This window comes from Perna viridis, chromosome 11 (genome assembly GCF_037379345.1).
Source record: "Perna viridis isolate PV_CMFRI_1.1 ecotype Kerala chromosome 11, ASM3737934v1, whole genome shotgun sequence".
Classification (NCBI taxonomy): Eukaryota; Metazoa; Mollusca; class Bivalvia; order Mytilida; family Mytilidae; genus Perna; species Perna viridis.
This window is the reverse complement of record NC_142455.1, coordinates 36,238,715-36,254,531: the sequence shown is the minus strand read 5'-3', so window position 1 is coordinate 36,254,531 and position 15,817 is coordinate 36,238,715. Positions and strand designations below refer to the sequence as shown.

The following is a 15,817-nucleotide window of genomic DNA, read 5'->3' as shown; positions in this document are numbered from 1 at the left end:
GGTAAAGATGCTTTTTTATTTCATCTAATTATTCAAAATGAAAAAAATGATATGTTTTGTTTCATACACGATTATATCAATCACTATCTACGAGGTCAATGACCGATGTTTGCCGAAGCAGGTGTACAAAAGATAGATTTATCGTGTAATATATGGTATGACTTGGCGTTGTGAAATAACAAAAAAAAAAAACAACAGTGCATAATTGATCGAACTTTACCTAAAAGGACCCCTGATTGCAAGTAAGCAAGCTTCTAAGGAAACCAGGTGCCAAAAACTGACTTCGAGGTTAAGATTCATACCTATTCTCTTCTGGAGATCTGCATGAGAATGACGATTTCGAAAATGTCCGCAGTGTTTATCCTCCATACGACCGCACGCGATTGGATCTCACACGTTTGGATTTCATTGGTCGCAATTAAAATCATTTGAATCCATAGGACGACGCAAATGAGGAGGCGGATCTCATCTTGAACTCGTCGGCGTCGGACTATTACACTTTAGCAAGGGGTGGAACGGGTAAATAAAATCAGTGGTTAAAATTGTCAAAGGGTCGGTGGCCACTTCCGATTATGGGTACCCAGATGTGTCTTGGAATAACACCAAGAGTGTAGGACGATGAAATCGTGAATAAAATAGATAAAAATAGGTGTATCTAGTTGTATAGTACAACTACACTAAAGAAATGAACAAGAGACTCCCTCCTTACAAAAAGAGGGTGGGGGAGTACAAAAACCGTCAGCGACAGCATAACAAACATATTTACTATCAGAGCCTCATAACACGGGTCAAGGTTTGAGTGTAAGTAACTTGAAAACATGCTATAGCAGGAAAAAGGTTCATTAACCTTATAAAGAATCCATCATACAATACTTAAACAAAAAAGAGGGCGAAGGAAACAAAATAATGAATGAAAATGTGATGAGAAAAATAAAATTCCGTATATAGTTCAATGGTTTACCCAATAACGGGTCAAATCTAGTGCATGTGGCAAGTAAACATTGAAAGTATGAAGAAGAAAAAACCGATAGTTCATCATAACACGTTCAAAGCAAGTTCGGGTGTAGGCGACATGCAAATATCGAACACACTATAGCAGTAAAAAGTTATTTCCTAATAATAACAAAAGACAAACATTAAGCGATCATATAAGTCTCAATCTGTAACAAAAAGGACGTAGAAAACAAACGACAAATGAAAATATGGAGAGAAATTTAAAATTCGTGAATGGTTTACTCAATAGACCCCCATAACATCAGGTCAAGAACACGCGACATGTAAACATTGACAATATGAAAAAGAAATTGGTTTACATGATAGAGTCCCATAAAAATGATAAGTTATAGGTGATGAATTAGCCGACTACAAAAATCTAATTATAATAAAAATGAAAAGCAATACACAAAAACTATTAGCGTTCTAAATTTACAACAGGTAAACCTTACGATAGTCAGTATAATCTTTAGACGTTAGTCAAAATAGAAACATTAATTATTCAAACTGAATAAAAAAAAACTTAGAACAAAAATAATTAAAACAATGATAAAAAATTATTTCTTAGTGGTAAACATTGCACAACACGTATTACACCTGTAATGTATTCATAAAGCAGAATAAAAACGGTTAAAAATCAATACATGGGCTATTGAAATCACCAGTAAAATGGAAAGTTTCAAACATCTGTTTTATCCGTAAGACATCTATTCAAATTACACAATCAATTGAACATTGCAAGGAGAAAATCCAATCAAAATTTAAAATCTATTCAAAGTGCCCATTCAATCTGACATTTTACACAAAGACAATTAATTTACAAAAATAAAAAAGCAATATAAACAAAGAAAGATAACTCTTGTCATAATACACCCCGTTTTTTTTTAAACTTACCTGTTTATAGTATACTATATAAGGGCACTAATTAGGACACTTAATGAGAATACTTATGGAGGTTGTTTCCCCCTCCTAACCTTTAAGCCAACCTTCCTACAACAAAATGTCCCCATGTTCCCTTTATTGGTCATGGGTCCCCCATCTAAGTCCACTTCCCGTCAGCCAAGGTCCACTTCCGGTCATACTCAAGGTCCACTTCCGGTCCACGGTCGCCGAATGTGACGTCATGCGCGTGCGCATTGGGCTAATCCCCTTAATTCCCCTGAAAAATAATAACCCAAACGTGCATCTATACTACTTTTGACATAAATTATTAAAGCAGTACATACCACATCTTTCTCCATAAGTGATAAAGGTGTTGTTGGACTACCAGTGACTGATGTCATATCAGATGTGCTCTGGTTTCTTAAGATAACATCACAGCTGGTAGTGTTTTTATCTGTAGATACCTGACAGTAAACAAAAGAATAAATGTCAATAAATAACAATGAAAGATATATAAAAATGATTAAAAACAATAAATTATTCGTGTGATATAATGTTTATAATATATATGAACCAGCAATAACAAATAAAAAACAATGAAAAAAGTAAGCAAGCTCACCTCCTAGAAAAATAGCAAAAAAGATGAACTGAAAAATTGAGTGGCAATGTTTGTTGCCTATAAAATCTGGTTTAACCCAAAATTTTCATCAATAATACCTATCCACTATCAGGACCATTGTAGTTGTTTTCAACATCCCGGTTTTTGTATTAATATTGCCATTTTAGTTATATGCACTTGCCTATACATTTTGCCAGGAGTGTTTGACTGTCAGTTTGGTTCTTTTTTTTTCTACTTTATTTTTTATCAGCACGCACATATCCATTTCATATATAGGTAACTCTTACCTGGACAGAGTTGTATTCTAAAATTATAAGGTTTCCAACACTTGGAGGAAGTTGGACGGAGATACTAGCACCTATCATAGGGCTTGGTCCTATATTGTAGATTTCATAGCTGTGTTCTAAAGACAATACAATCCTATCATCCGATATAGTGGCCTGATCTGGTACGCTATTGCTAAAAAAAGATTGTCGGCTAATTTAAATGTAATATACTGGAAATACGTTCAAGCAAATCAAATGTAAGAAAAAGAATATAGAAATGTATGTTGTACTGTCGTGTAAAATCATAAAATTGCATAGATCTTGATTTAATGCTTAATGGAATGTTGTCACTTTTGTCGACAATACTTTAACGGAAACACACAGTCGAGAGCGACTCCTATAACTCAATAACCATCAAATATATCAGACAAAAGTCTTTTAAAAATCCCAATTATAAAAAGACAAGTAAATCACGAGAATCATTTGTACAAGGGATCCTGGTAATGTTTTCCGATATCTGAACCTTTAAATACAACCAGGTTGACACGAAATTCTGAGCACTTTTAAACTTTAGTCAACGATAAAGGCTTTCTCTAATATAGTCTAAATATATGAGTTCACTCACCCAGTAAGATCTGCTCTTGAGTGAAGTTGTACAGGTACGACTGAACGTACAGAGTTGTCTCCCGGGTTACCATCATGACCACCAGGCACCGAGGCTTGAACATAGACGACTATATCCATAATGTCTGTTATATTCATGTCACTAGGAAGTATGGAATCGACATCGTATGTAAGTGTAAATTTTGCAAGCTGGTTGTGATAAAGGACATTACCACAGTCACAGCTGACTGTTATGTTATCTGGTTGTTGTGTGCAGATCACTAGAACGGACCCTTCCTGGAGATGAGTTGTTTGGGCAAATGAAAGAGTAGTATGTGAAGTTACAACTCTAACATAAGGAGCTAAGGCCGGTTCTCCACTGTTTGTAAGTGTTATAGTTAGCTTTAGTTCTTTAGATTGCCCGAAAATAATTACTGATGGTTCCAATTGCATGTCTGTTTGGAGATCAGGAACACATGTTCCTTCACATCCGGTCTGGAATCTTACCTAAATCATAAGATTCTATTAGTATTGCATATAGCGATATGTAACGTAAACTATCTAAAATTATACATAATCATTTTATCATTTAGATATTCCTACAAACAATATAGTGAGTCAATAACCCAAACCATTCAATAAAAAATGTTTAGATGACTGAATACTTGATGAAAAGTCCAAGTGTCCTAACTCTGTCTAAAACTAACTGCTTTGAACAAAGATACCATTTGAATATCTCCAATTATTTGCAACTAGGGACTCTCATTAGTCTGATTCGCTTGAAACAAATCGTAAACACTTAAACTCTAAGTCTTATAAGTCTCTAAGTTAATAAATAAGTCTTGACCATTGCGATACTAGATACTGCGGTGATGTAATATCTATTTTGTCAGATTTAATTTGGACTTGACTTGATTATGGATCGGATTAGTGTTCGGTTATTTTGTTGTTACACTTATTCTTTATCAACTTTAACAAAATTAAAGCACTAGTATATCTTCTTACAAAAAGTGTTAAATCAATGAAATTTGAAATTTAAATATTATTTTAGAACCAAGATCAGAACAAACCAACTAATTATGCATTAAGACACCGACCAATTTAATATCGGGGGGGGGGGGTGCTGGGATTTTCAATGTTGCTAATTTTTTTTTCTGCTCCTCTTAAAATTATTTAGTTTTTTCAATAGCAATTGAATTATAATTTTTTTTCAGGAATATGGCTGGTTTTTTTGGCTAGTCAAATTTGCGATAAACATTTCATGTAAAATATTGTGTAAATATCAAGGGAGAACTTATGGAAGTAAAGACTCAGATAAACAGATATTTTATTCTTGTTAAGACCATATAAAATTAATTAATAGGTTTAAATCCCCTCTCGGTCCTAAAAAATGACACTTGGGACGGGGATTTCAAAATCAGGATTTTTTTTCACTTCAGTTTCTTGTACTTAGGCACTATAATACATGTATACAAATCTTTCAATTCTTGGTAATCAAAATAATGTTTCTTCTCTAAGTCAGATGTGGCTATGAATTTAGAACATGTCATTATACCAAAAAGATAAAATTAGGTCAGCAAATATCTGGTAAGGAGAAAAAAATAAAAAAATAAAATCCTCCCCCCCCCCTTGTGAGGATTGTATGAAATTTACTTGGCCTAAACAAGACACGACTTTGTCTGTAGCCAGGAATTGATGAGGAGCTACTTCTTTTATCTAAACCATACAGAGCACGAGAAAGTCTGGGACTTTTGCAGGGAAGCAGCCCACGTCACAATCAATTATGCATGGCTAATCTAGAGTCTATAGCCCTTTAGCACCCTAAAATATATCAATTAGACAAGAAGCAATCTATGAGTAAATTCAAAATTGCATATTAAAATTCTTGCACACTAATACAGAAAATAAGGGATGACAGGAGACAACCTTGGAGTATTTCTTGTATGTCCATTGAAGGATGGTGAGTGTTGAATTGAGGATGACTTGGAATTTGGTGTTTTTGTAGAGTTCTTGGATAATCTTTACAATTTGACAGGGATTCCACAGTGTCTTAGTACCTTCCAAAGTGCATATCTGTTAAGTATTCTAAGGCCTTCTTAAAGTCCACGAAGTTTATGTAGAGGGCTGATTGCCATTCTATTTACTCCTCGATGATGACCCATAATGTGGCAAATTGGTCAATACATGATCGACCGCATCGGAATCTGGAGAGTAGCTGAATTCCTCTTTTGGCAGTTGCTCAGGTCGCCCTTCTTTTGGAAGCATAATGATGTACTTAAACTCCACTCTTCAGGGATTTCCACTGTTTCCCAGATGTTTTAAACAGGTCATGCAAGGTGATGTAGGGCCCCGTGTAGGTCCGAGTGTCAACAGAACAGGTGAAATATTGCTGCTCGGACGTTAAACCCCAATCAATCAATCGAGATGTTGTAGGTTTTTTCCGGGTTGATCTTCAAGACCTCGGGTGGAAATTTGGTTCGGTCTGGGGCTTTTCCAGTCCTTATTCGCAGGGCTTTTATGATTTCGTCCTTCGATTGGGCCAGTATCAACATCAAGAATATATCTCCGGGAGATATATCAGGAGCATCTGATATATCTTCTCCATTTTAAAGTGGTCAATCTAGGTTTGTTATCACATAGCCATATTTGTCTTGCACTGGTTTGGATGTGTTGATCTTTTTACCTGTCAGTTGGCGTGTGATGTACTCAGTTTTTGTGTAATTTCTGCCCACTGCATTCTTTGCTTTACTCCCGTAGTGGTATTAATTCAATGTGGATCAAGAAAAATTCAAAAGATCTTTTGGAGACAATCAGTTCAAGACTATCATCTGAATATAATAGCATTAAAACTTATGATTTTTCAAACTGCATACTTCTATTCCCTATAATCAGTTAAAATCCCGACTTTAAAACATTATACATCGTTGTTTTTCTGACAAAAAAAATGTAGTACACCTAGATTCAAATATACAGTTCTCGGTAGAGATTCCTCATACATTGTAAGAAAAAATTCCAAATTATCTTCCAAATATACAGAATATACAAAATGCTGGAATTTTTAATCGACAACTTATTTGTCCAGTGTGGTCGGCATTCCAATGGGAACAAATTGTGCTCCTTTACTTGCTGACCTATTCCTCCACTCTTATGAGGCTGACTTTATAGTTGAAAGAATATCGTTTGGCTAGATCCTTTAATCTCAGTTTCCGCTATATAGATGATGTATTATCTTTAAACAATCCTAATTTCGGGGACTTGATACATCGCATCTACCCCAAAGAACTTGAGATAAAGAATACAACAGAACTACTGCACTGTGAAGTCAGCCTCATATCTTGACTTACACTTAGAAATCGATGGTAAAGGAAAACTATTGACCAAGCTTTAAGACAAACGTGATGACTTTCCAATCAGAATTGTGAACTTTTCTTTCATCTATTGCAACATCCCTTCAGCACCTGCGTTTGGATTTTCATATCACAACTCATACGTTATGCCAGAGCTTGCCGAAACTACGCAGACTTTTTGAATCGCGCTATAACTCTAACAAATAGGCTTTTGGAACAGAGTTATGTTGCTACAAGATTGAAGTCATCACTACAAAAGTTTTACGGTCGTCACCATGAACTTGTGGATCGTTATGGTGTATCAATCTGCACCATGACAACTGATTTATTCAACGGGTCATAGTTTTCCTTTCCTCGTTTGTCTACCCCGGACTTGACTTTTTATGAGCGACTTGGCGGGTGTTTCTAGAAATGCAGAAGATGCTTACCCTACCAGTGCACCTGGTTCATGATCCCAGTTTTTAGTAGAGTCCGAGTTGCTCATTTGCTTTTGTTACTTTGTACGTATGATTTTAGTTACTTTATGTTCTTTGTTGTGCATGTCTGTTTTCCATGTCTGGTCTTTGTCTCTGGATTACAATTTTTTGATTACTGCTATAACCTTGGTTCTCTTGGTTACTCTTTGAAGCGAGCTCGTTGATATAGGTTCTTTTATCATGTCTGTTCCTTTCTCTTTACTTCTTTCCTAATGTTTATATGTTCGCTCGTCAACCATTTTGTCTTGACCTGGTCAAGTTATATCTTAACAGACCTACGCTTCTCAGTTGTCTCGATTGTATCGTCAGATAACCATGGATCGTATTCCTTCGAGAATCCTAATTCTTCTTGGCATGTGGTGTTATGTGTGGATTTTACTTTTTCAAATTGTTTGTCTACTGCGCCTCTTTCTTATGTTATACTTTCGCCTTCTAATCTGATCTTGTCTGGTTGCCATGGCTATCTTGATCTTCAAATTAATCACCACAAGTTGATGATCGGATGCTATATCAGCACCTCGATAAGCTCTAACGGCTGTCATGTTCTTTCTTTATTTCCTGGCGACTGTTATGTGGTCTATCTGGTTTCTAGTTTTCATCTCTGGAGACACCCGGGTTGTTTTTATATATCCTCGTGAGGGAGTTGGAATATCGTACCTCCTATGACCAGATCGTTCTAGTAGCAAAAATCAGCATTCTTAGTTCTCCATTTTGGTTGATGTTACCAATTAATTCCGTCCCCGTGATGAGTTCTCTCCCCATGTTATCTTTTCAAACTGTTGCATTCATGTCACCCATTACAATCAAGATGCCCCAAGTGTTGTTCAATCTTGGGTAGCTTGGAGCTGGTTGTAAAACTCTTTTTTGTCTTCTTCCTCTGCTACGTTGGTAGAAGCGTAGCATTGAATGACTGTTACTTTTTGTATCTTTGACATAAATCTTGCCACGATAAATCTTTCACTCACAGGATTCCATTCGATGAATGATGATTTGGCCTTCATGTTGAGCGAGATTTCTACTCCATGTTGATGGTTGCCATTATAGTTTTATGGTCCAGAGTACAGTAGAGTTTGTCCATCTAACTTCGTCCATAAATATCAAGGTTGTAGCTCTCTCTCCATTTCTATTGCAGCCTGGGCAGTTTTTTCCGGTTTCGTATAATGTCTCCACTCTCCAGCTTGCAATCATTGAGGCAGTCTTAAGGGAGAAAAGTTTCATCGGCGGATAGAAAATTATAGTTAAGTGAAATCGAATGTATTTTGCAATACAAATACACATATCAAAAGTATATTTCAGGAATGTTGTATTGGATCATATAGTGAAAACAATTAATTAGTTTCGTAATTAAATGTATTATGTAAAAGATGCATATATAAAGAACGGTATATACATGTGATGATTTTATCTTCAACAGATAAAAAGCGCTATGGAGCAATATTTATAGTTTAATTGTTCATGAAAGACGTGCATTATAAAGGTTTGCTTTGGTTCTAATAGTTGAGAGCATTCAGGGTCATTAATTATATAAGACCAGTGCTTTCGTAACAAATACGAGATTGTGTGTAATGTTGGGTAGTATTTTGTTACAAATGTTAATAACTTTTTATTTTTTTATTGACTTTCAGTCTGAGAGCACACGCTCTGCTAGTGGGCATAACAAGCTGTATATTTTGCAGTCGAGTAACTTTTTAATGAATTAAAACTTTTGAGATTTTGCATTAGGCACATTGGACTACTATTAAGTCTTAAGTATCGTAAGGTTTCACCCTATTCCATTTGGATTTAATTGCGCTTTCTCTGAGAAATTTACTGAGGACTTAGATAACGTATAAGTAAATTTGAGTAGTTCAGGTTCTTATTAGCAATGTTAAATAACATTTGAAGTTATTTAAATGACCCATTAAAGACAATAAAGCCATCATCTCGGAGCTAATTATGTTGTGCTTGTTTGGGAACTTTTCAGCCATAAAGTTAATAAGTTCTTACACTTGTGTGTCGCATATGTCAGGGCAAGGGACTGTCCTCATTGCACATCGCATTAAGAACTAATTCTAATAGTACAAATTATAATATTAGAAGTAAGTTCTCATTGCTCAAAAGTATAGCATAGTCTTCTTTTTCCATTTCAAAGTGAACATTTTCAGCCGCCTTAATTAGTTCATTACTGAACATGCTTGTATACTTGCGTACATAAGTTCCTTGGTCTTTAAATATAGGTTGCAAAACAATAGTCAAGAAGTCTACGCAATTTCCCCAATGGGGAATAATCGGACGGCATGGAATTCTTTATCTTTTCTCTATTGGAGATAAAATCTAAATTAGTTATAATGTTTAGTTGTAGTTTGTGTAGTTTTTGTATATTTCTAATAGTTTGTTTAACAAACTGGATGAATATAAAACAAAAATCTCTGGATATTGATGTTAATATTAAAGACATTTGTTACATACTTCTTCATACATAATTTAACATTTTTAATGCAGTTTATGGTACATTCACTATATATACATCTCCTTTCCTTCCCTTTTCTTTTTTGTTTAACCTAAACTCTTTTTTATGAAAAACAGAATACAACATTATTTTTTTTAACATTAAGCAATTTCATTTATTTTTTCTTGCCATAACAAAAATATTTTTTTTCCAAAAATATCCCAGCCCCCCCCTCCCCCCCACCTCAATATAAAAAATGGTCGGTGTCTAACTAGTATCAAAAGTCATCATACAGTGTCGACTTGGTTAGGGTTATCATAAGCATAGCCATGGAAAACATTTCATCAATTTCATGTTTCTAAATTAGATATTCAACAAGCATAACGGCGCATGTCCTAACAGAAGCAGGAACTATTTACCCTTCCGGAGCACCCCTGTTTCTAAGTGTTGCTCGTTTTTACTTAATTTGATTCTTTTGTGTAATACAGTTTGTTCTTTGTGTATTATGCTCTTTGACTTCTCGGCTTTTTTTTTTAAACTTTTTCCGTTGATTGTACATTCGGTACTGTTACTTTTTCTTTCTGTGAATTACAGTTCTAAAGATAAAAGCTTTTCGGTCAATTACAGTTCTTAAGATAGAAGCATTTCGGTCAATTACAGTTCTTAAGATAGGAGTATTGTTGTCTATTACATTTCTTAAGATAGAAATCTTGCTGTCTATCACAGTTTTAAGATAGAAGGATTACAGTCACTTAAAGTTCTTGAGATAGAAGTAATTCGGTCAATTACAGTTCTTAAGATGGAAACATTTCAGCCTATCACAAGTTTAAAGATAGAAGCATTTCTGTCTATTACAGTTCTTAAGATAGAAGTATTTCGGTCAATTACAGTTGTTAAGATTGAAGCATTTCGTTCAGTTACATATCTTAAGACAGAAGCACTTCTGTCTATTACAGTTCACACATGTAATTTAAGATATAATTATTTTGGTCAATTACAGTTCTTAAGATAGAAATATTTCGGTCAATTTCAGTTCTTAAGATAAAAGCATTTCGGTCAATTTCAGTTCTTAAGATAAAAGCATTTCGGTCAATTTCAGTTCTTAAGATGAAAGCATTTCTGTCTATTACAGTTTTAAAGATAGAAGTAATTCGACCAACTACAGTTTTAAAGAAAGAAGAAATTCGGTCAATTCCAGTTCTTAAGATAGAAGTCATTCGGGCAATTCCAGTTCTTAAGGTAGAAGCATGGCGGACTAATACTGTCGTTAAGTTAAATGCAAATAAAAAGGCAAAAATCATCAAGCTGAAGAAATTTTGTCACTTTTTTGTCTCTTACAGTTTTTGAGGGAACATGAGAGGTTTAGCTTAATTTGAAATTAATCTGCTCAGTGGTTCAGAGCAGGAGATCTTTTTTTTAATTACGAAGACGACAACGGACGAAGACGACGGATATCAAGTAATCAAAAAAAAAACGTCCGGAAATCGCAAACATCCATTGAATATTCTTAATTCAAGCTTCATTAAAACTGTTAAAAATCAAATGAAATAATTAAGATCATTATGTATTTAATTCTTTGTCTTCAATCCAAGATTACATACCGTTTGTTCTACAGCGGTATTAGACGCAGGATTTAGGACAGGAAGTATTTCCATTCCTCCGGAAACATCATTCAAGCTGTAATTCATTGTAACTTTCAGTGGCTCATCTAATGATGCAAAAAACTGTCTGTCAAAAGACTACAATAAAAGGGAAGAAAATTAACCATAAAAGAATGGAAAATCTGTCTACCAAAGAAATACCGGTAGAAATCTGTCTATCAAAGAAATACCGGTAGAAATTTAAGAAAAACACTGTCCATCAAAGGACAACCACTACAATTATTCAATATCAAACTTGGTATTTTTAAAGTACAATAAATACATGTAAAAGAAACAAAAAATACATGTAAAAGAAACAAGAAAAACATGTATAAGAAACAATAAATACATGTATTGGATTTAGCCATCAACGCTCTTTAGGTGACAAGCTTGGTTCTGATTCTTGAGACTTTTTTTTTAAAAAATGTGTACAGTGAAAAGTCAAGATATCAACACAATAATATTTATGAAAGTGTGACTCCAGTTTGTATGTAAGGGTAATTTATACATTTGTTTCTATCATAACCAATAAGATGATATTATTGTTGATAGCATGAAACATTATCTTCTATTTTTGAAACATACCGTTACTCTTAGAAATAGAAATTCGCAATGAGTCTGTCGCTTCAGAAGAGAATATTTTCGTTGTACAAATGTATTTCTGTAAATTGTAGAATTATGGACAATATGAACTCTGCTTTGCCGTCTTATTCTATCTACGTCAATATTCAGTTGGTATCCCATATCTATAAAAAATTAAGTACTGTCTTGAAAACTTAAAAGGCCTAAAAATTAAATTTAAATGATGTAAATAAAAACAGATAGAAAATAAATAAATCCTTCGGAAACAAACACAAGCGAAATCTATTGAGGTTTCTTGTTGCAATTTCGACGATCATATTGTATCATCACCAAAGATAATCTGCATGACTCATCACTGGAAAACTAAGAAATGGTAAGCGCTATTCTCCTGTTATCGTAAAAATTATTTATTTAAGTTCTATATTTGCATCATATGTCGAAGACTCTACAGATTCTACAGTATTTACAGTGGTTTATCGGACGGACTGACGAGCAGAAGCACAAATATATAAAATATTTTAGGAAAAAAAATCAACGGACGGACAGACGCACAGAAGCACTTCTATATAAAATATTTTAGGAAAAAATCAACGGACGGATGGACGGACGAACAGAAACAGAAAATCAAGTAAATATGATACTTACCTACAACGCTAACTTTTCCATTTAAATGTTCGTTAAAAGAGAAACAAATTATCATTGTAGTACAGGGAGTTATAAGTTGTGTGTCCTCACAACCCAGGCCACTTGAGTTAAGAGGTATGACTGGATTGTGTATTGTTACTAGGGGTGTAATGGAAACTACCGGTCTTGTCCGCAGTACAGTTAACTTATTTGACAGCGCTGAACCGACTGTAAAATCTGTAATATGAAGAAATGTTCCTCAAAATCCACGAAATTATTGATATGTTGCAAGACATTATAAAACAAGAGCCTGTCGAAGAGCCTGATTCGCTCAACTGGCAAACCATGCCCTATTGACTAAGTAAGTATAGGCACCATGCTTTGTTACCATGTGTGACCAAAAACAATTGCTGAAAAAGAGCTTATATCGATGAATGCTATAATTTTAACGTAGTACCCAAGGCACTGTAAAATGTTAGAAATGCCTTTAAAATGCTTTCAGAACCTCTGAAAAAAATTAAACAGGGGCCCGCCTCCTATGCCCTGTTATCCTATCGAGGGGGTGGGGGGCATTAGCCCGCTATATGTGTACTACGAAAGAACATAAAATGAAGTTAAAACATGGCTATACAACATTTTCATCATAACCATTCATCTCAGGAGACCTTACTATATAAACCAAATATCGTTGAAGTAAAAGCAAGTATAAACATTAGACGGAAAATGGTAGGCATTTTGAAAATGGCCGTCCAGAACAAATTTTCGTCATCATCATTCAACTTAAAATACCATTTTTCCTATGGAAATAAAAAAAAATATTGCCACTCGAACAACTGGTGAAAATAGCTGTCTAAAAAATTCAATACTACCAGCAAGGAGTTAAATATGGACTATAAAAATCCGCGCTGCAAGTCAACTCAGAATGTCATGTTGAGAAGCTTTCGTCTTCATTATTCTTCAATAGTTATTGAAAAAATATCAAAAAAAGCATTTTGAACACTGTGTTCTATTTTTGGTAATGACAGCCATGTTTTGACCGATGAAAAATTTTCAGCAATCGTTTTTTGCAGGGTACCCTAAGGAACAATAATGCCAACTTCCATTAAATTTTGTCACATGGTTTCAGAGAAGAAGATTTTCAAAGTTGTAAAAGTGAAAAACTACAAAAAAGTGGGGCCATAACTTTTACATCAGGCGATGAATCATTTTAAAACTTTTGCAATAGGTCCGTAGTCCAACGATGAACAATAAAATTGTGTCCCCAGAAAAGTTTCATCCATTTAAGATCAAAATTCGTTACATTCAACGGTTTTCCAGTTATTTGCAAAAACTGTTTTGAGCCCATTATTCTACTTTCAGAAACAGCGGCCATGATTTTCAAAGTTTTACTAAATTTAGAATGATCAGTTTGTGCAGTATAACCTAAGGAACAACTATGCTTGGTTTCATTACAATTGGTGATGCAGTTTCAGTGAAGAAGTTTGAAGAAAAAGCTAACAACGACAGACGACGACGGACGTGATGACAATAGCTCACACGGCCTTTTAGCTAAAAACTGCTGAAAAATAACAAATACAAAAAACATGAAATAAAGAGAAACAATAATTTCACACAGAAAACTACAAAAAACATTGTTCTACGAGTCATTAAAATGGGATCATGGATTCAGAAAATGTGTGATTAAAAAGACTCCAGGGTTAAGTCTTAATATTTTTGTTGATTTAGATCCCTATATAACTAGACTCTGAAAACGGTTTTATTGTCATCATTATTGCTGAATTATTGTTGTTAGATTGTTACCAGTTTATACTCAATAACAATATGGCGGATACCTTTCCAAAGCACATGATTTCACTCCCGGTTTTATATATATATATATATAATCGTCTAAATAATAGTCAACAATCGAACATAACAATAAATAAAATAAACGTCTAAATATGTTTAACATCACCAGAAGATGGTAAAATTTAAATTGAATATTTCGGATAACAGATATCCTTCCTCAGCATAAAACTCATAAAACTATATGAGCAAAAAACTCACAAAACTTAACGAGCATAAAACTCACAAAGTTCAAGATCAAAACAGATTCAGAAGCTGAATAGCGTGCGCTGTGGGTGATTGTACCTTTATCAAAGGCTCACATAAGCAACTGATGAGGAGCCTGAATGAAAATAACAAAGAGGGTCTTTTTATCAAAGTTACAATTAACTGTGAAAGACAATTTATTAACTGATTACTTAAAATACAGTGCAAATTGCCCATTTAATATAACAGGAAGTTGCATGGATTTATTACACCCGAATTTATACAGGGCAATGCCCTGTATTAAAAATTTTAATACAGGGCAATGTCCTGTATTAAAGTCGGGCAAATTCGGCTATTTCCGGAAACGTACAAATACAAAATGAACTATAGTCAAGTGTAATTTTCTGTAACAGACTATAGTTTTGCAGACGATAAACAAACAATGAACATGTCCGCACCAGAAAGAATGTCAGATCGAAAAGCAAAGAGCGGCGAGGATATGCTGGAGGTATTAGCACATGATATCATGAGATATGAAACATTGACAGAAAATGATGAAATGTTAGCACTGGCATCGGCTCTCGAATCTGGGAGTATGGAGCAGGTGCACCGGTAAATAAAAAGACGGGATATGGAATAAGTGCTATACGAATCAAAACCTGTACGAATGAATAAGAACTAATGGCAGTCATTTTAAGTTATCAGTTAATATAGGTGTCATGAAATGGGTATTTTCATACGAAGCCTGTATTATGTCCTCGTACAGTCGTATTGGGTCTCGATCATCTGTATAGACCCTCGGCGTTGCCTTGGGCCTATACAGCTGACCTCGACCCAATACAACTGCCTCGGACATAATACAGGCTTCGTATGAAAATACCCATTTAATAACACTATATTAAAAAAATAAAAAGTTCAAATATAGTAGCACGGCGTATTGATGTATAGCAAGTAGTGCTGTACCAGCCTTAGATCCAAGACCTAAAAATGAATTATTTTTTCTCGTTAATTCCATCTGGAGAAGCGCAGTTAATTGTAACTTTGATAAAAAGACCCTCTTTGTTATTTTATAAGGATATCTTTTATCAGAAATATTCAATTTAAATTTTACCATCTTCTGGTGATGTTAAACATATTTAGACGTTTATCTTTTTTATACGGTTCGTTACATTGTGCATGTAGATCATCTCTGTTTCATGTGTTCACGTTTAGGCCATGGTTGTGGATTTTGAATCACCCCACTGCTAAAGTTTAGACCATGGTTGTGGATTTTGAATCATCCCACTGCTAACGCTTCACCATGTTTGTGGATTTTGAATCTTCCCA

General features: G+C 34.5%; 1 protein-coding gene across 1 annotated transcript in view; it reads right to left on the bottom strand.

The window, feature by feature from the left end:
- Positions 1-15,817, bottom strand: part of LOC148603927 (integrin alpha-8-like) — a 39,260-nt gene that overhangs the window by 7,439 nt on the left and 16,004 nt on the right. The window contains exons 12-17 of the mRNA XM_088551380.1: positions 12,482-12,697; positions 11,840-12,000; positions 11,216-11,353; positions 3,386-3,870; positions 2,782-2,953; positions 2,220-2,339 (exon numbers count right to left, since the gene is read on the bottom strand). Coding sequence (XP_088407506.1) covers positions 2,220-2,339; positions 2,782-2,953; positions 3,386-3,870; positions 11,216-11,353; positions 11,840-12,000; positions 12,482-12,697 — 1,292 coding nt within the window. The remainder of the gene's footprint in view (positions 1-2,219; positions 2,340-2,781; positions 2,954-3,385; positions 3,871-11,215; positions 11,354-11,839; positions 12,001-12,481; positions 12,698-15,817) is intronic.